Consider the following 23925-nt stretch of genomic DNA (forward strand, 5'->3'; position numbering starts at 1 on the left):
TTGTGACAACCAAAATGTCCCCTGGGGGGCAAAATCTCCCTCATTTTTCCTACCTCGCTGAGTAGGGAGGGCCGATCACAAGGCTGTGGCCTCCTCTTTCTCCTCCGGGCACTAAGGTGTTGCTGTTGCAAGTTTGTACTTCCTTAACTTTTCCATTAGAAGAGAGGCCTGTGAGAGGCAGGGTCCGTGTCTTTTGAGATTTTCCATTTTTCCAGTATGGGTGATTAGAAACTCTGTATGTACTTTTCAATATTAGGTCACCTCTTGTTTTTTTTAGGTGCATATCTTAATAATCATTTCTCTAGTTCTAATCAGTTAATATTTATCAGCAAATAATACCATATTCCATGATTTATTACCACGGCCCTATCTCATCACGCCGCCATTTAATTAAGACTCTGGCCTGGGTCATTACATGGAGTCTTAAATGCTCTCTCCTGGCCAACCATCAAAGCCACAATGTAAAAAATTATGAGCCCTCTCCTTAAGCAACTGACTTCTGGGGATAGAATGAGTAAAGGCAAGCACATTCTTCAACATGCCGTTCAGAATGCCAGGTTCTGAAAGGAGATAGACCCCAGGACTTTTCATTCCAGGGGCCAAAACAGTTATGAAAGCATGAGACCATCAGTGTGTGATCAGCAATGTTGTGGTGGTTTTCCCCTTGGGAGAAACCCCTTGCAGAGAATGATAAGCTAGAAGCAAAGATAATTAGCAACTGGTAGAACAGTCGTCCACAAAGGGTGTTGATTAGAACGGAGCAGTGTCCACTTGGAAGACGGCATCTAGCCACTGGAATGGGCATAAAAGCACTTCAACATTTTAATCGATATTTTGGAGAAGATAAAAGAGGGAAGGCTAATCACAGCATCAGATCTGTAGAAGCCACAAGGCTGGGCGCACAGCAGAACCAGGGTCCAAAATATTCACAATGAGCAGTGATGGGCTGAGCACAGCAAGGGGAGATTTCACAGGGTTCACTGGAAGGTCCCTGCCACACAGAGTGTTGGTTGGCCCCCAATACCCAGTCAACTTTTTTTTTTAAGTAACAAAATAAGCTATTATCTCCATGTGATTAAATCTGGCCCATGAAACGTAAGGAGTGATGGGTGGGAGTTCTGGGAAGGCTGCTCGAAGAACTGACTTGGCTGTGAAGCACATCCTTTTGACCCTTAAGCCTTTTCTCTCCCTTGTAGCCTGTGATGGCCTGAAGGAGCTTGTGCAGCCACCGTGGACCATGCTGTGACCTTGAGGGTGGAAGCCCAGCACTGCTGACGATACTGTCGAGCCACTAGAGCAATCCTGGACAATCCACATGTGGATTTCTGTCCCATGATAAAAAATTCATGTGTCTTAGTAGTGACTTAAATGTCTGTTCTGTTTAAGCCAGTGTTTATCTCCATTTCCTTCAGCTCAGTACAGGTTTTACTTGTTTTGAATTGAACTCTGTCCCTGAAAAGATATATTGAGGTCCTCATCCCCAGTACCTGTGAATGTGGCCTTATTTGGAAATAAGGTCTTGGCAGAGAAAACCAAGTTAAGGTGAGGTCATACTGGGTTACAGTGGGCCCCGACCCACTATGGCTGGTGTCCTTGTAAGAAGAAGAAAAGAGACACACTGGGAGAAGATGGCCCCATGACGAGGGCAGCAGAGACCGCAGTGATGTTTCTATGGGCATAAGAATGCCAAAGATTACTAGAAGCTAGAGGAGGCAAGGCATAATTCTCCCCTACAGGTTTCAGAGGGAGAATGCCCTGCGATGCCTGGATTTCAGACTTTTACTTGGCTTCCAGAACCGTGAAACAGTAAATTTCTGTTGTTTTAAGCCACTCAGTTTGTGGTACTTTATTACAGCAGCCCTAGGAAACTAATACACTACTAATGGAGTCTCACATGAGGTAAAAATAACCCACTCAGGTCTCAGAGAACCTGATAAGGCATGGCTTAGCAACTGTATGTGCAAAGAAATGATCGTGTGTTTGAATACATGGAACACTCAAAACGAATCAACACTGTGAATATGGATGCCAAGAAAGGTAATGCAACCCTAAAATGGACTGCATAGAAATTTCCCACCTCGAAAAGTTGGCAGTGGCAGGTTTATTCTGCTTCATACTAGCACTGGTGAGAGTTCTCCAAGTGCGGCATGCAGTTTTGGGCTCCTCACTTTGTCAGGACACAAAGCTCTGGATTAGGATCATTATTCTGAAAGCAAAGCACTAAGGAAATGGTTAAGACCTAGGAATACTGAGCCTAGAAGAGGAAAACTTAGGAAGACGGCTACCTTCAAATATCTAAAAGCTTCTCACGAACAGAGAGTAGGTGCTAAGTGCTTACTGAAGGCAGGAACAGAGGAAGAGATCATTCCAGCTTTGTGTAGTACCATTCAGCTGAACGAGGACCAACAAGGCGCCACAGGACACAAATTTAGGCCAAATGTAAGACCTGTCTAGCTAATTAAAATAACCTTTAAAAGCATACTGAAAGAAGCAACCCAAATGTTCATGAGTGGATAAATACATTGTGGTACATTTATTCAAGGGACTATGATTTGGCCATAAAAAGGCATGAAGTACTGATGTGGGTCACAACATGGATGAACCCCAGAAACATTATGATAGGTGAAAGAAGCCAGACTCAAAATGTCACATACTGTATTATTCCTCTTATATGAAACATCCAGTCTAGATAAAGACAGAAAGCAGATTAGTGGTATCCAGGGGCTAGAATAAGCGGAGGAATGGGGAGTAAGTGCTTAATGGGTATAGGGTTTTCTTCTGGGGTGATGAAAATGTTTTGGAACTAGACAGAGGTGATGGTCACACAACATTGTGAACATAGTAAGCGCCACTGCATTATTCACTTAGAAATGGTTAGTTTTATTATGTGAATTTCATCTCAATAATAAAAAAAGATTTAAAAAGTATATATTTTTATATACTTCTTTATATACTTCCTAAAAGAAAGGTTAGCATCTGCTTCTCGGTAAATGAATCTCTATGTAGCATTTAGCAAACTCTACATGAAAAAACAGACACATGGAAAATCACAGCAGAGAAGTCCAAAAGACCCTTCATGGTAAAAACCCACTTTCTACTGGAGGGTAACCAGTGAGTAGATACAGATGTTTAAGACTTTGTTATAGTCCCAAGGTTCTCTTCCTGTACAGCTTATGATTACTGCCTTAAGAGACCACAACTATTTTCATGTTTTCACCTTATACAGAAACAAGACACTGTCCTATGTAGCCTGGCAATGTTTGCACTATCTCTAACCTATTTATTAAATCAACAATTCACTGGCCACAGCCATTTTGAAATTGTAACATAGAATGATCATGAGTTTAGTATTTCCTCTCTCCCTTGAAGGCCAGAGTCCTCCTGTATGGTACATATGTTCCATTATAAAAGACTTTAACAATTTTACAACTGAGGATAATGTGAGCAGCACTAGGGATGTCCCACAGTAGGACTGGAAGCCATTTTACTGCTTTCTCCATTAGGGACCTTCAAGAAATTTAGTTGAACGATTGAATAAAGGGTTCTAGCCCAGTGCTCCTGCCCCAGGGGCACTACAATTTCACAAATTATTTCTATCAGGGCTCAGGGATGGTGGGGGGGGGTGTCACATGTAGATGTTTCCCCTTTTCCACATCAAGAATGGAAATGGAAGACAAAAAAAAAAAAAAGAATGGAAATGGAAGGGAGGGTATAGTTCAAGTGGTAGAGCGCAGGCTTAGCATGCATGAGGTCCTGGGTTCAATCCCCAGTACTTCCTCTAAAAATAAATAAACCTAACTGCCTTCCCCTCACCACCAAAATAAAATAAATAACACAATAATAAATAAATAAAATATTTTTTAAAAAAAGAATAGAAATGGAAGTGAGAGAAAGTTTAACTTGGTTTGGAATCTGACTTCTATAAAGAAAACCAAACCAAACCAAACTAACACTTCATTTTTGGTGAATTACATAATATAGAATCCCCTGTGGGTTCAGTTCACAGCCATATAGACTTGGCCACCTTAAGAAGTCAAAACCACATCCTTAAAATAAAGATACGTTAAAATATTTATTCTCTAACTTGGGCAAGTCTTGTCTCTATCATCAGTGTGGAAAAGAGTTCTATTTACTTAGGAACTTACACATACATCGGGGTTTTCATTCCTTTATTTATTTGCACTTCCTACGAAGCTGAGAATGCCCAGAGAATATATATCTCATTATCAGCAACTGGCAAGAACCTAAAAAAAACTTTAGTGAGTTTAAAAAAAAAAAAAAAAAGGTATCCAAGAGGAGAGACATGTCTCAAACTCTGGGAACAAAACCATCCCAGCTTTCTTTCTTGAAACTCTGGCAACAGAAGCCAGAAGAAAGGCCAGCTTTCATATCCTAAGTCAATTCTGGAAAGTATTCAAGCCAACTGTAACCCAGGACTAAATGAGAGTAGATCCATTATGTGAAGATGAGACTGGCACAGTAAGAGGCAAGTGCTCTACCATCAAACTTGACAATGTATTTAAAGTCCCCACTCGTCAAGCATCAGGAAAGTCTGGTGCTTTTGCCCAAACAGATATTTACAAATACCTATTTTTGCCCACAGATATCAATTTTATATAGTCCATGTAATGCGAAACTAACTTTATAAATAAGGAAATGTCCTGTTCGTTGCTATGTCCCTAGTCTCTAGCACAGTGTCTAGGATATAGGAGGTGTTCAATAAATTATTATTAAGTAAAACCAATGTACAACTGAGACATAGCAACCCAGAACTTAAGAACCAGATAAGCATAATCCTACAAAATAGACCCTTTGGGAAACGCTATGGTAATTACAATGATCCTGTCCATCGCACCACTGATTTTGGAGCTTCCTCGGAATTATCTCTGGAAAGATGCAGCTTTTCCTCCTATTAGGAAAGCCCAGGAACCTCATAAATAGAATTAAGAGATCTCCCACTCATTGCTAGCCACGGAAAATGGACTGCTGAAGAGTGGGCTCAGTCCTACTGTCAAGGTCCCTGCGAGGAACGGCGAAAGGCAGTGTCACCAACTAGGATGCTCTGAACTTCCAGTTATGCCAGAGGATCACATTCTGAGAAGCAACATGGCCCAAGGAGCTAAGTTAGGAAAGTGTCTCCCTGGCAAGAGTAACTAATAACCTTGGTAAATGCCTGCCTAACATGCTACCGTTCTGAGGACAAGAAAATGAAGGGAGAAAAATATACTTCAAAATGCCTGTGTTGGTTTTCAGTCATTTCAAAAAGGATTGTAAATGATAAAAGATAACCTGATGTATTAAACCATTACCAGTAGCACCATCAGCATTTACTGGATGGTTACTAGCGATACACTTTCCTTTTACTTTCTCTCACCAAGAATGGAATCCTAAGCAACTGGATGACTTTCTAAGAAGTAATTCAGTTTTCACTGAATTTGACTTGATGAGCTAGATATTTAAAAAGTCTCAGAGGCAGCATGGGTTCATGAAGCAAGGTGATTCCCCTGGAGTCTACAACCAGATTGATGAGTCACACTAAATATATATACTTCAGTTCTCTTTCTGCACCTGCTGATGCAAGCCTTGGGATGAGACTGACGTAAAAAGAATTCGCTACAACAGCTAATTCTCATTTATGTGTTCTGTATTTATTTTTAAATCTACATTCTATTTTGCTAATTATCAAAGATTGACTAAATAAGGCAAGGAACATTTTTTATTTATCACATTAGTTAAAAATAATAATGCCCAAATGCTGCAAAGGAAGTAGTAAAACTGGTACATAAGTTGGGATAACCCATTAAGAAAGTAAAGCAGCACCATGAATCATGACCACATTGTACTTATGCACTGGGATATGTACTGTCGATAATAAGTATTTCAAAAAAACAAAAAAGAATTTAAGCAGGAAAATAATTCATCACAATTTTCTGGTAAAGAGATACTGAAAGTAGCCTAAAATGTCCAGTGAGAGGAATGGTTAAATCTGTGTTTAAACGGTTGGTACTGAAAATTCAGTAGCAACACAGACATTCAACAAAAGACAAACATGATGCAAAAGCGTATCTTCGTTATGACTGAAACCACATAAACATATATATGGATATGCAAAAGAACACAGAAACACACAACAATGATGGTAAGCCATTTGTCGTTCTTGATTTGCTAAATTTTGTGAAACAGTATATTATCTTAAAATTAAAATAAAAAGCTACCATGACTTTTAAAATATTTTCATATAATTAGCCTGTGTATCAACTCTTTTCAGCGAAAAGATCTGAAGTCGACACTTGGTTTATAAAACTGGCCTGTGAGTTAAAAAATTAAGTAAATCAATGCCAGGTTCCCTATTCTCACTCTTTTCCCACCCAGATCCTTACAAATCCGTGGACCAGATAAATTTGCAAAGTGAGACACATTACAGTCCTGTATCAGTGAGGTAGACTGCACATCATCATTTTACAGGTTCTGAGACAATCTGCTATAAGTCCTGTTTAACCTTGGTGAGCTCAGAGATTCCTAGAGGCATTTGATGACAAAACCCTCTTTGCCCAGGAGATCTTCAAACATTCCTCTCCCCACAGTTTGGGAAATGCTGCTTGGGGCCATGATGCTCAAAGAAGGAGTGACACAGAGAAGGCATCTTCATTATCAGGAAAGTGTTTCCAGACTATGTGCTCCCCAGATGGGAGTCACCCGTGATAGCCTGCTTATCCCTCAGGTGTATGTACTAAGATCGAGAAAACGCTCAAGAACCACTCATCTGTGCAGCTACTTAGAAACGATGGAATTCCATACAAATCAAATAAGCCCTTTCTGGTACAGGTTTGGGAGGTTTTCTGGCCCTTAAGAAGGGGTTCTGATCTAGTCTGAAGATAACGGCAGTTTCAAAAGGAATGGTATCTCTTCTCTGGAGTTAAGAAGGGGCAACCAAAGATATCTGAGTAACCTGTATGGGAACTAGTCAGTTTCCCTTTTAAATATAAATACATACTATTCATGATGTGAAAAATAAAGCTTATATCTCTGAAATCTGGATCATTTCCTTAAATACATGTGTGCGGTAGTAGGGCGTCACCATAGAGCAAATGCCAAATACCCACTTCCCAGAGCTAAGGGGCAGGCACCCCCCCCACCCCCACCCCATTCCCGCATATTCTGCAACCCGTTACCTCCGGCCGCAGTGTGGCTCTCATGCAGACTTGACAAAGAGGTCCATTTCGGGAGAACTGAAGTGGAAGGTGTCGAGTTCGATTTTGACATGTTGGCTCCTCACAAATCAACCAGCCCTGGAGATAAAAAGAGAACACTTCAGTCCTAGCACTACCATCAACAAATAAGAAATCAAAACCCCTTCGTGATCAAGATAGACTCATTTCATTCAAACGTTCCTTAGAGATCTGGAAACAGCTCCCTACCCTTCTTTCCTAACATGTAAATTTGATCTATGCCCCAAACTTAAAAGTTATAAAATTCATAAAGTTAAGGAAAAAAATCACTGAGACATTATTCCCTTTTATTAAAAGAAATCCCTTTGAAAACATCAAAACCTCCCAATAAAAACTTGTATGATTAAATGCAGAATGTAAACTGATGGGTTTTAGTTCACTGGTAAAGACCGTTACCAAAGTAAGGAGTATACCATGTAGAAATGAACGACTTTCCCAATAGCTGAGTGACTACTGGCTAGTTACTTAATTGCTATGATCAATCTCCTTCTCTATAAAATGGGGATGATGATAACACTTACTGTATAGGTTTGTTGTAATGTGATACATTTAGAGTGCCTAGAACTATCCCTGGCATAAAAGAAACACTTTCAAATGTAAGCAATTGTTTTATTTTAAATGAAAACAGATTCTTTTACACCTGCTCTCTAGGGGCATAAAACTATCTGAAAAAATGTCTTCAAGGACAACTTCAACTGACCACTCCTTTCCAGTGGTTTTGAATAGCCGTCGCCCATGTCTCTGGTCTTCAGAACCCTCTTCTCACTTTCCTGCTTCAGTTACTCTCCCCCGCTGCTCTTGTTTGAATTTTCTCATGGAGGTGTGATAACAAAACACCTGCTACCTTACAACAGCACTATGTCTGCTACAGAGCGAATCTGTTACACACGGAAGGCAAGACTTCACGTGGGGTTGAGCAAAGCTCAGCTGTTCCCACGAAGGCACCAGGGTTTGCGGGCTTTGGGGCTGTATGTATTAGGCATGAGATGCCTAAGGCAAACGAGGATGAAGCGCTGCGGGGAAAAGGTGAACGAGGTATGCCCCCTTGTCACGTGGGGTTCCCATCTGGGGAGCCGCAGGAAGGGAGCTGACTGCCTTGAGGTATTGGAGCGTTTGGTGAGGCAGAACTCCTGAACTGGTCTTGAAGAGTAAGGAGAGGTTTGGTGGCTGGAGAAGGCGGGAAAGACAACTTAGGCAGACAGAACACGTACTAAAGAATGAAGGCCAGAGAGAAGTCTGTGTGATGTGACGACGAAAGGGATCAATGACATGTTGAGCCTCAGTCCCTGTTTTTAGACAGAGCCACCTGTTGGTCTTTATCCCCAGAAAAGAGCAGTATATACACAAATGCTGCTTCACGTTGCTTTCATCTGCTCCTCATTAACGCTGCCACGTGGCGTTAACCCAAAGCGGCGGGATGGCCGCTCACCTCTGCGTTGAGGGACCTCACTCTCAGAGAGGCTCTTCCTGGAAGTCACTACAACCAAACTCAAGGGAAAGCGCCCAGAATCAGTTCTTCCAGCTCCATTTATGGCTTTCCCACCCAGAGAAAGTACATGGTAGGACTTTTTAACTGAAAGAAAATATGCTGCCTTTAAAGAATATAAAATTCATCTAGTCAATACATTCACAGTAAACTTCATTCCTATCTTCAGTCAACAACCTATTTTAATATTTAATGTCAACTTTTCAGGTAGCAGGTCTCCAGGAGTCCTTATGAAACCTTTAATATATGCCCAGAATTACATTAAATTTTGTGGAAAATAGGCAAAGCATCCCCAGTACCGAATTTCAGGAAATTACAATCTAAGTAGGAAACCGAAGTTCACAAACACAAAGACTAAAAGCTGTTCATCATCGACTTCACTTTAAGAATCAAGTTGTATGGTACCAACTCTTAAATGCCAAACAGCACAGAGAAGGGATGGGTCGTGTGTCTTCTACCTAGCTGAGACGTCTAACTGCTGCCACTGCAAAAGACCCTGAATCAGAAAAGAGAATCAGTGGTTCTGAGTCACAGGCAACCGTTCCAATTCCTAAGGCCTATTACCACCTTTCCTTGATTTGAGGACACATTTTTATTCGCCTTTTAATATTTCTGAAACTCAGATGCATTGACAATTGACATGTATATTTAATGATGTATTTATGTTTCCTCCAAAAAACTGTTAAGTCCAGAGTACAGCTCACCAATGATGGCCTCTCAGAAGTAAAGAAACAAGATACTTTGGTTGAGCCTGTTCTAGGCACAGAGGAGACAGCGGGACAGTGGGGCTGACAGCAGCAGCAGCAGCAGGTATGACATTTTAAATGTAGCCTGTAAAACTCAAGGTGAGACTCGTGGTTTCTGGAAGTACCCATTTAGGCATATTAATAAAGGAAACACAATTCAAGGAACCTGTGTATGAAAAACATGGGACTGGACCACTCCATCACTCATTTGGGTTTGTTACACTGTATTTGCTACCTGAGGCTTTACATCCTTGGGAATATCTATCACTGAGCATTCACAACCACAGCTATAACTCATTCAATTCTAAACAAAATGTTTTAAAAAGCAAGCAGATAGATCAGTTACCATGTTTTGAGACAATAAATTAAGTACCAGAATACAACCTGGAAGTTGAAATTATTTTTTAATTTTTAAAAATATAATGTTCAAAAATTCTCAGATGTTTTTGAAACTCGATTCCATCAATTTACCACAACTTTATGACTCACCAGGTGAGCTGCCAACCAGGGAGATGCTAAATTGTCACCTCACCTGTTTCTAAAACAAACACCCAACTCTATCTCTGACAGAGCTACTAACTAAATGTCCCTTCAAATCATATAGAAAACAGATAATATAATTTGTCTAGACTTCCTACCAGTTATAATTAACATTAAAGAGATCTTTTCTCCTTTGTCACCTCTCTATTCAGTACTTATTTGGGTTTGTTTGTACTTACTATCTGTTAATCTCCCTTTACAAATGACAACAATAACTAGTGCTATTATGTATGGAAATTAAACACGCTGATAACTGTGTGAAGGGAACTGGGACTGAAAAAAAATATGAGAAGCCTGTAACTCTTTATGCCTCTTGTTTTATTTTGATAATTAAGCTTTTGGTCATGGCATATTTTAAACAACTCTTCTATGGGGGAAATGGGCCCTAATCATATTCCATATATCCTTTGCTTCCATTCAGTTTTGCCAAGTACATTTGGTTAACTCTTTGTTCCCCCAGCTGACTGACTGACTGTGCTAAATATACCTTTCCAGGAACATTTGTGCTGTTAAAAATAAATACGCCAGGTCTTTGAAAATAGTCCATGATGGTGCAAATCTTACATTACCAGATCTCATAGTGAATTCTGCCTCCCATGGGAGATAAAAACAAAGCAAATGAAAACACTAACACTGTATAAAATTTCTTTGAATTATCACTCACAAGGACAAAACTAAGCTTATTTTCATCCCATGTCGGGAAATAATACAACCCAAAGCTACAGTGTCAAGTCAATGGAAGGAAAAAAACTTAATAAAGTGTAGTTCTTTGGAAATCCAACCTACTAAAAGGTTTGGGTTTTAATAAAAAACCCCAGAACTGCTCTAAGGATGTCTGCCATCCAAATTTGTCATTTTATTTTGCAATGCCACATGTCAATGCCAAATTGTCATAAGCAAGAGGAATAAGGCCGTTAAGTTTTCAGATGGCTACCTGAACCACATTTCTAAGTAGAGGGTTCAAAAGAGGTGAAGGCGGCCTGTTCAATAGCAAAACAAACCTTTACCAAGTCATGCAAAGCTCTACCACCTGTTGCTTTATAGTCTCAGCATCACTAATTCCTTGAAATCATTGTGTATGAAATTGTGTCAGATCCTGATTGGTTCTGCTTGCTAAATTATATTTCTGAGGCCTCAACTAAAATGCTTTCTGTCTGCACATGCAAAAAAGGGATAGATTTCCACTTGTAACTGAGGCGTTCATGGTAGTTGTACCTTCAACACAAACTGCTATTCATTTGTGTACATCTGTATTTTTAGAAGGACACACACACAGAAATCATCCAGACCCAGAGATGCAGTACATAGGAGGCATTCAATAACATCTTTTGAAGAAATACATGAATAGAAGCAATAAAATAAAAATGCACAGGAGCAAATTTATGGAAAATAATAAGGAAAGGGTGTACAATTCACAGGAGAAAAAAAAATCACTTTAGCTTTCATACTCTAGAATCAAATAGATGGTTGGTCCTTCTCCCATTTCCAGTCACCAAGTCTGTCCACTGGCCTTACAGTCCCATCCTCACTAATCTCATCCAAGCAGACTCAAAGCTGATCTCCAGCAGTAGTTCCTGCCTGGTTTCCCCAACTCAATTCTCTCCTGGATCCCATGCAAAGACTTGCCAAGTGTAGCTTCCCTAGGCTGCTCCACTCCCATCCCACAATGGAATTCCCTCCATAGAGGATTAAGAATGCCACTTTGGGCTCATTCTTCCTTTCTCATCATTTTCGTACTCAAACTCTTCGCCCCATCAGATTGGTGTTCTCACCAACCTCATGTTTTGCCTATGGCCACCTTCTTATCTCTGCTCATGTTACAGAACCCATGCCTCAAGTGCCCATCACTTCCATTCCTCTCCTGTGACATTTTCCCAACCCACAGGGACTTCTCCCTCTAGCCCGGCTGCCATGGAGCACACTCTGCTTAGCACTGTCCCTGGATCACCTTATTTTTACCTCTCTGAGTAGATGGTCTGGCCCTCAGGGAATGGCCCAATTTTGGTAGTGCCCCCCCCCCCGCCCTTGCCAGGCTGTATCACAAAGGTTCATACTCAAAGAATACAAAATCGAGGTTATGAAAAGCTGCAGCTGAGTGAGGTCTCTCCTCTCCCATTTATTAATAGGTAATTCTGTATAAAGTTACCAAACCTCTCTCTGAGCCTCAGTTTCCTTGTCTATAAAACAGGAGGTAATAATGTTGACCCTATTAAGAGTTGTTCAGAGGATCGAATAAGAAAGGCTGCACAAATGTTCAGTAAATGTCAAATATTGTTATTATCCTCCATATGCCTCCAGTACCGGGAACGTCAGTGCTGGACTACAGCTAATAAGATGCACTCTTCTAACCAGGAAAGAGCCTGGTCAGTTTCCACTTGGTGTTATCCCAAAATGGACAACTAGGAGGATGGGTAGCTGGTAAGATCAGGTGGAGCTGCTTCCCAACTTGATGTACAAGAATACAACTATGCAGTCAACAGAAGTGAAATCTCCATGTTTTTCCTGATAAAACTGTAACGGATTTGAAGTTATAGGTGGCAGAACAGACAGTGAGGGAAGTGCTTTATTTTGTGATGCACAGAGACTTTCAAGGGACAATGACACAGTAGCGCAGTGACGTACGATTTCATTCAAACTGTAATGGCTCTCCAGAAGTGAGGCGACAACCAAAAAAAAAAAACCAAAAAACAAAAAACAAAAAAACCTAACAAAAAAAGAAGTATGGCGACAGGGCCACAGGGCAAGGTCTGCCAGCATGCGTGGTCTCACAGAGTTCATCATACCATTACTGTTTTTCCATAATGGCCATTAGCTGCTCCTCTCCCCAAACTATATGCACTTTGAGAACATCAGAAACTTTTTTCACCCAAAACCATTTATAAATGTTCTGAGGTTCCCTTGCAGGCACAGTTTTCTGTCACAGAATTATCCCCAGTGTAAAATGGGTCTTCTTATAGACCGTGCACAGTATGGGCCCACAGCTGCTTTTGAAGAATGACATGTTGTGATTTGGGATTTCCAGAAATATCATAAAAAAAAAATTGCTTTCTGACCCACATTTGCACCCAACACTGGGAGAAAATTTTCCTAAGATCTCCAGGGGAAGTTTTAACAGGAACATAATTTTGCATTTAAAGTTAAATCTTCTACACTGCAGCATGCTGGCCTGTCAAAGAATGATTATTAAGTCTCAGAGAGGGGCCAGGGTATGAGACAAAAGAGCAAATGAGGAAAAAGACATATATTAACTATTCAACAAAGTTAATTCAAAAATATTTATAACAAAATTATCAAACAAAACAGAAGTGGCAAGTGCCTCATCGGTCAATGTAAGAATTTTTAGTATTATTAAAATTGATTTTTAAAGTAAGACATCTCTTTAAATGAACAGTCACATGTCATTTCATCCAAGTTGTTTGAAACTTATTGATCTCATCATTTGTGCGAGGACCAGACTCTGCCATCAGTTTGCTGAAAGGATAATGGAGCACTCCCAAACTGTTATGATAGGTTAGATGCAAACAGCGGTCCTCATTTAAACACAGAGAACAGCACTACAGTGGACAAATTCCAACCTCAGCGATTGTATATTACAAGATAAATTAGCAAGTTGTTCTGCTTTGCCTCACATCGAATCCAATACCATAGCCTTGTTATTTTAATTTGCAATCAGAGGTTGAGCATCACAAGATGTACCTGAGGTACATTAAAGAGACCCACGCAAGCCGCCTTCTCCAGCTATACTGTGAGCAGAGAAAGCCAACAATTACCAGCAATTTTATTTTACCACTGTAGGACAATACTAGAACAGTTAAAATCGTCTCCCTGAAGCAACAGGGAAAATATACTTAAAATGACTTTATATGGAAAATTACATTTTGGGGGAAAAAGTTCAACGGAGGACATGTATCTTTCTGTATGGGCAGCTAAAGCCTCTCTTAGTATATTCAAGCCTATTCTCTAAAATACTCTCCCTATTCATCCAACTCAAAAGCAAGCTACATTCTTAGGCGATAATAGGTCACAACTAAGTACACAGTACCTTGCTTCAGGAATAATTTTGCTTTGTCTGTCAACTGTCAACAAAGCACAAAGAGCTCATGCAACCCAGCCATGTACTGGGGATGTTAGAGCTCTAACAAAACACAAATAGTAAGAACATAAGATTTCCAAGCAGCCCTGCTTTCACCTTGTATGAGAAATTGAAAGCATTTTCCTCTCCACATTCCATTAATCCCTATTGTACTACAAATCTTTTCATAAAAGACTCTTTTTTCCCTATGTGAAGCTACAAGTGACCTGGGGATGTAATATTCCAACCATGATGAATGTCCAGCTTTCCAACATGAGTGGTTATAAACGGATGTGTCAGTTAAGGTAGACAGTCATTTCAACAAGGAAAAAAGAAAGAATCAAATGGAATGAGATAGTAAAATGGCTACTCTGATGCTGACATTAATATTTTAGTGACGAAGCCTCTAAGAAAAATTGTTCATTACTTCCACCGAGGCTCCTGCCTCTGAAGTCCTCACTCTTGAAAAAAACATTAGCTTAGGTAAGTATACACACTAACCAATAAACCTTGAAAGTTAACCCAAGGCTTAGTTTCACAAATATGTACACAGAAAAAAAAAGACTGGAAGGAAATACTCTAAAATGCCATCACTGGTTATGTTTAGGTAGTTTCTTCTGTTTCTGTATTGTCTAAATTTTCTACAGTAAGTGTATATTGTTTTTATAATCAGAAAACTGCTACTAATGAGTAAAGAGACAGTTTTGCTAAGAGTGTTCAATATAACTGAATCACTGACACATTTGAAAATATTTTGAGCTATATATCATGTGTTTGGTTGTTTCCAAGATGAACTTTCAGGGAATGTGCTTATGGAAAAAAAGGCACATAAAAGATATTTTCTTTGAAAAAAAATTTTTTCCTATCAGAAATTTCAAAAATAGTTCAATCTAAGCACAGAAGCAGTTTAAAAGAAGAAAGTGACAGGGCATGTATTAGTAGTGTTCGACTCATTTATGAAATTAAACCACTCCCTAAAATGCACACAGCCTTCCATGGAATATGATTGGAATACTTTTCTTTATGATGGTGGAGCTCTGAAGGTAGGTAATAAATCAGTTTTGGAGAGAGGTGCTTTGTTCCCCAGGCCCCTCCCCCATCTTTATTTGGTGTACACATGGATCAGCTCAGATGTCCAGGGTGGGAATCAAAAAAAAATTTCAATCAGGAGGGCACGCCTAGGAACTTATTACTAGCAGAATTTCTTTTCTTTGCTCAAGCCTAGCTAAAAGTAATTTTTATTGTTTGTTTGTTTGGAGGCTAGTATTTATTGGCACGGTTCAATGTGATACGCCTTTGGGTACTGAACAACAAATGTTAAGACTGAACTATGTATGCAATTGCCTCAAAGGGCATCTTAAAATCAGAATGGACTTCAAACCATCATCCGGCAATGTTTGTTCATTTAACTTTAATTATTTTCTCCTTGAGAATGGTACTAATGAAACTGAATATCTTCCATGGTTTCGAAGGGCCATCTGAATAGTCTGTAAACAGAACTAAGGGTAGACAAGAGATCTGGCTGAGCCAGGGGGTTGCTAGGTGATGCAGAATGTAAACCCACAAACTTGTTAAAGTTTGCTTTGCTTTCATGCCACTTTCACACACTCAAAAGTTTTGAGAACTGATTTTTCAGGTGGCCATTAAAAAAAAAGAAGAGGAACCCCCCCCCCCGAAATTCTCCCCCAGATGCTCTGCCGGATTCAGAAGAGATGAAATCCATCTGACCCTTGGCTGTAACCTGGGAAACTTTGGGTTTTACATAAATGTTGGATCATGTATTTTATGACTATCTACCCTTTGAGAAGCAAATCCACAAAAGTGGATTTTCCAATTTCAAAACGACATTTCTAGTCTTTTCTTATTCAACCTGGAATAAAATTAAGATTTTTCCTCCAGGGGAAAAAAAATACTGCAGTCACAGCTTAGAGGGATTTGGGGCACAAAACCCACATCCCCATGGCAAATACCTCAGCAAAGATTACCATCGTGACGGACCTTTCGGCTCGGCCCCTCACAACCCTCTCCTGGCCTCTACACCAAGTCTGACTGCCTGTGAGGCTACTCCCGCCCACCTCCTCCCTCAAGCTCCTTTTTAAGTAGCTGATCAGAGATTGTCCAGTAAGAGCACTTTATTAGATCATCAGCCAGAGGGGTTCACAAGTACTGAGAGCAATGGGCTCAAATGTGGCACATCAGTTTTAATAGACCAGGGGCTACTAGTAAACTGCAGATACTGCTGAGAACTTTCCATGCACTGAACTCTTGAAAAAGCACCGTCTCTCCAGCTTAAATGCAGCTGCCTCTTTCAATGCCGCAAATGGGTAAATTTGACAAAAAAGCCACCATTAAGACTACATGAAAGGCTCAAGACAACATCCTTTCAATGCTTTGTACTTCAGTAATCAGATGTACTTACTCACCCCCTCCCCCAAACCCGATCAAGAACTATTTCTGAATGGTAGGAAATAATTCCACTTTGTACATCTTTTAGTTAATCAAGACTTTCTATTCAGCAATTTGACCTTTTGTTCAAAACAGGATTATCAGTTTTTTCGCCAGTTACCAAGGGCGACTCGCATGGTGAACATAATTGCAATAATTTGCAAAACACCATGGCAACCCACATTACAACTAGGTAAATACTGGGCTTTTGTGCTACATTGTTATTTTCAGAGATGCTGAAGTCAAAGAACGAATGACAAATGAACACAAAATTTATATTTGCTTTGTCTCAAAAGAGAAGAAAATTGATAACAAGAATTGGGGGGAAACCGACTACAGCTGTAATTTCTAACTTGATTAATTAGGATGGTAACAGTCCTTAACAGTATATTCAACAAACAGCCCTGACTTCGTCTCTCCACCCACCTCTCTCTATACCACTACTAGTATCCCCCCAACCCCAGACAAATTTTTTCAGCTTGGAGAACAAACATCCCCCATTTGCTCTTTTCTTCAACTTAATGGAATCCTTAATTGCAGAATATTGTTCTCCTGCTCTTCACGGCAATGAAAACGGAGAGAAAGGAGGAGAGTGCCAGGGCAGACAGGGAGCTACAGTCATTTTTTTTTTTTTCTGCCTCTTTTGGACACCCCAGGCCCAATGATGAGACGGCATTTTTCTGGTATCAGCAGCTGTTTCGTAGCAGACAATAAAGTAAAAACTATTTAGCTCTGCAGAAAAGCCACTTCTTTCCTCTTGGCAATACAAGGTAAGTCTACACGCCGAGATGAAGTTTCATAATTTGAATGCCAGAATGTAAGATGAGAAAATGATGATAATTTTAAAAACCATACATTTTTCCTGTAAAGAAATGATTAACTGTGGTTCTTTCCAAAAAGCTGTTGAAATGCATGTGTTTGCTATTTGTGGAAGACGTTGAACAATATCACCAATGTGCTGAAAACCACTTTGTACTCAGAGAGCCCCATTCACAGAACAATCTAAAAATATAAACTTAGTATTCAGAAATTAATAGAAAAATCAAAATCGTATTTTTCATAAACATGGTCTTAAAAATAGTATTATCATCTTTTCTGAAATAAATGTGATGATGAGGAAAGTTATATCAGAATTGTTTTACTTAGGTATGAAAGGCAGGTTCTACTTTATGGTAAAGGAGCAGTTTTTTTAAGAGGCACAAATTCTGTTATATTGCCTAGCTTTAGGGAAATTACCAAAATTGACTCTTCCATGTAAAAATGTAACGTTTGGGGATGAGAAAAGAAAAATACACAGAAAGGGCTTGCAGAAGTTATCCTGCCGAGATCTCGAAAAAGAAGAAGCACCAGACGCACTCTCAACACAGCCCAGAGCAAAAGCAGTCTCTCAAATGATCTGCATATACAGTCCCGCTAACTTTTGAAAAATCAAATGAACCTGATACTATAATAGGTCCATTCTTATTTCGTCAGGGCTGAAAACTCCTAGACAGATGTCCAAGATTCAGCTTAGAGAAATCACAATATAACACTCTTCAGAATATGCCTCTGAAATTACAGATACTGTGATTTCTCCCGAGAAGAAATCAGACTTTGATGTTAACTCTTTCTCAGTCAGTGACAACCTCTTTATATTTGGAAAATATATTTTATTTTCTGGCTTAGTTCATTCCAAATTTACCATGCCTGTATTAAGTGCATTCATATCTAAAGCCCAAGTGTTAAGAGGAAATGTATCCCTTAATGCCCAATGATAAAGGGCTCAACAACCCTTCAGTATATTTTGATCAGACCCAGTGCTAGATCACAAAGTGGGCCTAAAATCCCCTTGACACTTGAACTTCTTTAAGAAACCCTTATATATAAATGAAATACTTTATAAGCTATCAGGAATTTCTTCACTTAGAACATTTTACTCAGTATACGTGCTTCCCTCCTGCCCCAACCTTTCGCAGTTTCTGTGGTTCTGCGGCTTTGTGGTTCCAGGGTTGGTTTTTTTTTTTTCCCCTTTTCTCTTCTTTTTCTTCTTCTCTCTCTTTTATTTCCCCCTCAACTGGACAGGACACTTCTGGACATCTATCTGTGAATTGCAACATCCAAGCCTCTGTGATGCCAAAAAGATTACCCAAATTCCAAAATCAGGAATGGCAAATACCTAGCAGGTGGATTGCATTCCGTGTCCAACTCCACCCCCATGGCAGAGACAGGATGAAAACTGGCCCCACCCTGCATCCCTCTTGCTCTAGAATTCTCAACTCTGGCTGCACAGTGGAATCACTAGGGGAACGTTACAACACAGACTGCTGAGCACCACCTCAGGGCTTCTGATTCAGCCGGTCTTGGAGTGGGGCCTGAGAACATGCATCTCTAACAAGCTCCGAGGTGATATGACTTACTGCTGCTCCTGGTCTGGGGACGACACTTCGAGAACCACCAGTCTGAGGTACAGAATAGGCATCGAGATGCTTAAAAGTTCCCCAAGTGAAGCCAACGTGTGGCTACAGTTGAGATCCACTGTCCCTGTGAGTCTCATTCTCTCTTGTTCAAAGAGAACTACTGGTTATCATCTTCTGACGAATTCACTTTATAAATTGAATTGTACTAAAAAAACTTGTCTCTTGACTCTCCTTCAACATTTACTCTTTCTTTAGATACTATTGATGTGATTCTCTCTTACTCTTTCCAGGTTCACCATGCGCCATTAGAATTGGCAAAGCCTCAAACTTGACTTAATTGTATTAAAAGAACTGACCAGTTCCTACCTGGTTTATAACTTGTATGTAGCTTAGTTAACGTTCTTCCTTTAAACAAACCAACCAACAGAGAACCTTACTCTATCACTAACAATACAGTCCCTACAATATGAAGTGTGCTTCATTTAGGAACACAGAATTTTAGGAATGCTGGTGAAACTAGTGTCTCTGAAAGCAAACACAATTCTATTTTTGACTTTGACAAGTAATATAAAATAATATATTGGAACCCTAAATTTTAAAGTTGGAAGGAACTTTAGAGCTCTGGCCTAATTCCGCACATTTTATCTGAAGAAAAAGAGGCCCAGGAAAAAGTAAATTCCTTACACGCTGCCACAGCAACAAGCTGTAGGGCCACGTGGGTCTGTGAACTTGCAGCCCAGCACTCTGCTCTCTGTACCTACTCTGCTTAACACATGGGTCAGCAGCCGCACGTGGGCCTTGTGCACTTGAAATCTGCCTAGCCCAAGCTGAGATGTGCTTTAAGTGTAAAATATGCAGTGAATTTCAAAGACCTACTCTAAAAAAGGCAATAGAAAATATCTAATAATTTAAATATTCATTATAGACTGAAATAGTATTTTGAATATAATGGCTTAAGTAAAATTTATTAGTATCCTTCAAATAGTGATCCCTTATTTTTAAAAATACAAGAAATGTATCATATACACCATTCTAAATCTTGCTTTTTTTTTCTGCTTCAAAGTAGAGGAAATTATACACTATGAGAACATATAGACCTGTAATGTTCTTTTCAATGGCGGCACAGAATTCTCCTGTACAATTGTAAAAATTCAATGAATCCTCTTCTGATCAACAATTAGGCTGTTTTCAGTCTCATAATATTACACATAATAATGCTGCAAGGACTATCCTTGTACAGTACCTTTGACAATATCTGCACATACATCTGTAAGGAGAGATCCTCAAACTGGGATTGCTGAGTCAAAAGGTATACATTTTAAAATGTCACAGATGTCACCAAATTGCAGTTCAAAGAGGGCGTATCCATTTCCACACCCACCGTCAGTGTATGTGAGTACTCCTTTCCCTACACCCTCGCCTATGCGACCTACAATCTAATTTTTGGATCTCTGTCATTCTCTTAGGTGAAAAGTGGTTCATTTGGACTTCTGAACTTAAGAGTGAGCTTGAACATCTCTACCTATGTTCAGAAGCCATTTGCATTCCTTCCTCTATGAATGGCCCATTTCTGTCCTTTACCAATTCTTCTTTCAACTAGGTTATTGGTCTTTTCCTCCTTGATTTGAAACAGTGCTTCATATGTAAAGGAAACTCGTCCTTTATTTGTTATATGGGCTGCAAATATTTCCCCTCATTCATCATTTCTCTTTTGAATTTATGGGGTGGGTGGGTGGGTGTGTGTGTGTGTGTGTGGTATTTGCCCTACAGAAATTTTTATTTTTTATTTTTTATTTGTAGTCTAATTTATTGATATTTTCCCCTTGTGGAGTCTGAATTTTGTGTTGTTTCAAAAAGTCTTCCTAACTCTAAGATTATTAAAAATATCTATTACTTTTATAGTTTCACTAAGTTTAAGTTTTGTCTGGAAATTATTTTAGTGTAGGGAGCAAGGACGAAATTCAACTGTATTATTTTTTCTAGATGACTATTCCCTAGTGATATGAACTACCCCATTGTGTAATACTAAATGCAACTTTTAGGTCTATTTCTGGACTTTCTATATGGGCTCTATTAAAATCAGGAGAGCACCAAAATAATTTTTACTATCCCAAACTCCTAAGTATTTTAATAACTGGTAGGTCACCTTCTTTGTGGGAATTCTCCTGTGATTTTTTTTAAAAATTGAGGAAGCTTTAAATTTACAGATAAACTTAGAAGAGAACAATGCTAAAATGTTAACAGTCTTAGAGTAGGATATACTTTGCCTCAAGTCTTCTTTTAAGACCTTCAGTAGCATTTTAAAGTTCACTTTATATATATAGATAAATACGCTGGAGATACAGATATCTATATCTCCAGCGTATTTCCTGTTAAGCTTATTCCTAGGTATTGAATCCTCTTAGTCATCAGTGTAAATGGTATTTAGTTCTTTCATTATATTTTCTGATTGTTGTTTTAGACCAAAGTTATTCATTTTTAATATTTATTTTATAACTAGTAACTTTATTAAATTCTTTTTGTCTGTGTTCGTTTTCTGGTTGAGTTCATTGGGTTTTCTGGGTTTACGTGGATCTGTAAATGATAATTTTCCTCTCCTCCCTCCAATTTTTATATACTATTTCTTTGTCCTGTCTAATTACAATACCTAATACTTTTCAAAACTTGGTAGTTATCAACATTTTCATTGGGCTGCCTCTAGTTATTAGATTTCCCAGGAACCTAGGGCTGTGGACCCAAGAACTAAGCCATCAAAGGATTTCTGCAACTGGAAAAAAAGTAATTGCATTAAAATCCTATAGACCTTTGGCTCACAAGGCCTAAAATCAAGTTTGAGGCTGAATTTAATTTAAACATATTAAATACTGACTAAATACTAAAATGGTTCCTTTTATATTTGAGGAATTAATCCTCTTAAAAGCTCCCTTCCCTAACACACTCCTCTTATCCAATCACTTCTCCTGTCTCTGTCTCTAAGGAAAAAATTAGTGAACTTAGAGAGATCTCAACTTTGGGGGTCTCAGTCTCTTCTGTCATAAAGAAGGGTACTCTGTTCTAACACAGCACTCCTCTAATTCTGTGACATAATTTTGAAAAAACAAACATGAGGTTCCCCATAAGCCTTCATGACTTATCCATAGTGGAGGTTAGGAAAATACAGACTTGTTCCTGTCACTTGATAGTATTTCCTCTTAACTAAATCTCATGACTCCACCAATATTAAGTCAGGATTTCATGTTGTTTTCGTGCAACTGCTACTCGCTGAGGCGTACACCCTAGTCAGTGTCTAGGGCAGTGCTTCTCAACGTGTCCCTGGACCAGCAGCACCAGGAAACATGTTAGAGAAACAGATTCCCAGGCCCAACCCTAGACCTAGAATCAGACACTCTGGGGGTGGCACTTAGGAATCCGTGCTTTAGCAAGTCCACCATGGTGTGGCTGTGATGTAAGTGGGAATGTATTTATACAAATAACGTTTAACAAATAAAAATCATGAGGCTAAATGGAGTACTATATCAAGTTGTAAAACATACAGAAAGATGCCAGGCTGAGGTAGAGTGCTAGCATTACATAAGAAAGGAAAAAAATACGTGTGTGTGTGTGTATGTGTATGTGTGTGTGTGTGTGTGTGTGTGTGTGTACACAGCTGCTGATCCTGACATTTGCCCATTATCCTACCCCTTTCAAAGCCCAAAATACTCTACGCCCTTCTGAACACTAAGGATTTGAACATATATTCCCAGGGCCTACAATTTCTAAACTGCAAGAAGCATAAAGGAAGAATCCCTGAGAAAATACCGTCCACCTTAGTAGATGTTTTCATGTGTTACTGAAACAGGTTCAAAGAAAACTTCTTTAGACTCAGCTCCCCAGCTCTCCTGACCTTGCTCTCTGAATGTTCTAACTCGCCCCTGAAGCTATGTTCATGTCTCACCCATGTGCAGCAAACCTGACGCGCCTCCCACGGACGCTGAGATGATCTTAGGCAGGCCTGTCCATGCGCTAGCCCACTAACTTACTTCTGACTCCACTCTGGGGCTGAGGAGATGCTGTTGGGAAAAGATTCTCCTTAGCTCTTCATCTGATGTTTCATATAATAAAACTAAAGAATTTGACTTTGCTGCCTAAGTACAGTCACTGAGTGTTCCTCCAGGAAAGCAGAAAATGGGGCTGATGTAGGCCATTAATTAACTAAAACCAGAGAAGTCTCTACATAATCAACTCTCTTTCCCTGGGAACATGCTCAGAAGGCCTTGTATATCAGAAGCCAGCAGAAACTGACATGTCCACATGCAGGAGGTCAAACTATGATTGAGGAAGGAAAGCCTTTTGTAACAGATGGGTTTTATAAATTTTGTGGAGAGGACAGGTCTGAGATACTTCACTACAAATGTGGCACACAGTTACCAAACACGCAAAAGCCTCCATTGTCAAGGTGCTCCAATACCTGAGGCATTTCCCATGCCAGTATGAAAGGAGGAAGCCCCCACTCTACTGTCACGTGTGTCATATCCCAAGAGCGTTAATGATCACAGAAGTACAGGGGTTCAGGTACCTGGAGGGAGATGTAGCTGTTCAGGTGTCCGGCAAACTGATTCCCTAAGCAGAAAGGACTCGCCTTCATTCAGCCCAGCTTCTACTCTGGCTGCCTATACCAGGAACATCAGGACCAAAACAGTATTTGAAGTGACTTTTAAAGAGAACCCCCCACCTTGCCCCAGAGAGAGCTGACTTTTTCACATACTGGTGTGAATGAAATTTAATAATCAGATAATTAAATCGAACACTTCTTAAGGGCAAATAACATGTTGGACCTGTATTTAAAATCTAATTTCAACTGTATCTCTGGGGGAAGGGATCTTTTCATCCGGGAGTGCAAGAGAATGAGCATGACTCCAAGTGCTGGAGGCCCAGAAGTGCTAACAGAAAAGATGAAGGGTATTTTGAGGATGCAGGAAAGAAGGGAAGAGGAAGAAAGGGAGACAGAAGGGCAACCACAGGCCAGTCTCTT

The 23925-nt window shown here is 39.7% G+C and overlaps 1 protein-coding gene across 2 annotated transcripts in view; it reads right to left on the reverse strand.

Moving 5' to 3' along the window:
* The window catches only part of POLA1 (DNA polymerase alpha 1, catalytic subunit), a 265803-nt gene that overhangs the window by 86279 nt on the left and 155599 nt on the right, over positions 1-23925 (reverse strand). For both annotated transcript variants that reach the window (XM_010986714.3, XM_031445684.2), the window contains exon 35: positions 7173-7289. In XM_010986714.3, the coding sequence (XP_010985016.1) occupies positions 7173-7289 (117 nt within the window). The remainder of the gene's footprint in view (positions 1-7172; positions 7290-23925) is intronic.

Source organism: Camelus dromedarius, chromosome X (genome assembly GCF_036321535.1).
Source record: "Camelus dromedarius isolate mCamDro1 chromosome X, mCamDro1.pat, whole genome shotgun sequence".
Taxonomy (NCBI): Eukaryota; Metazoa; Chordata; class Mammalia; order Artiodactyla; family Camelidae; genus Camelus; species Camelus dromedarius.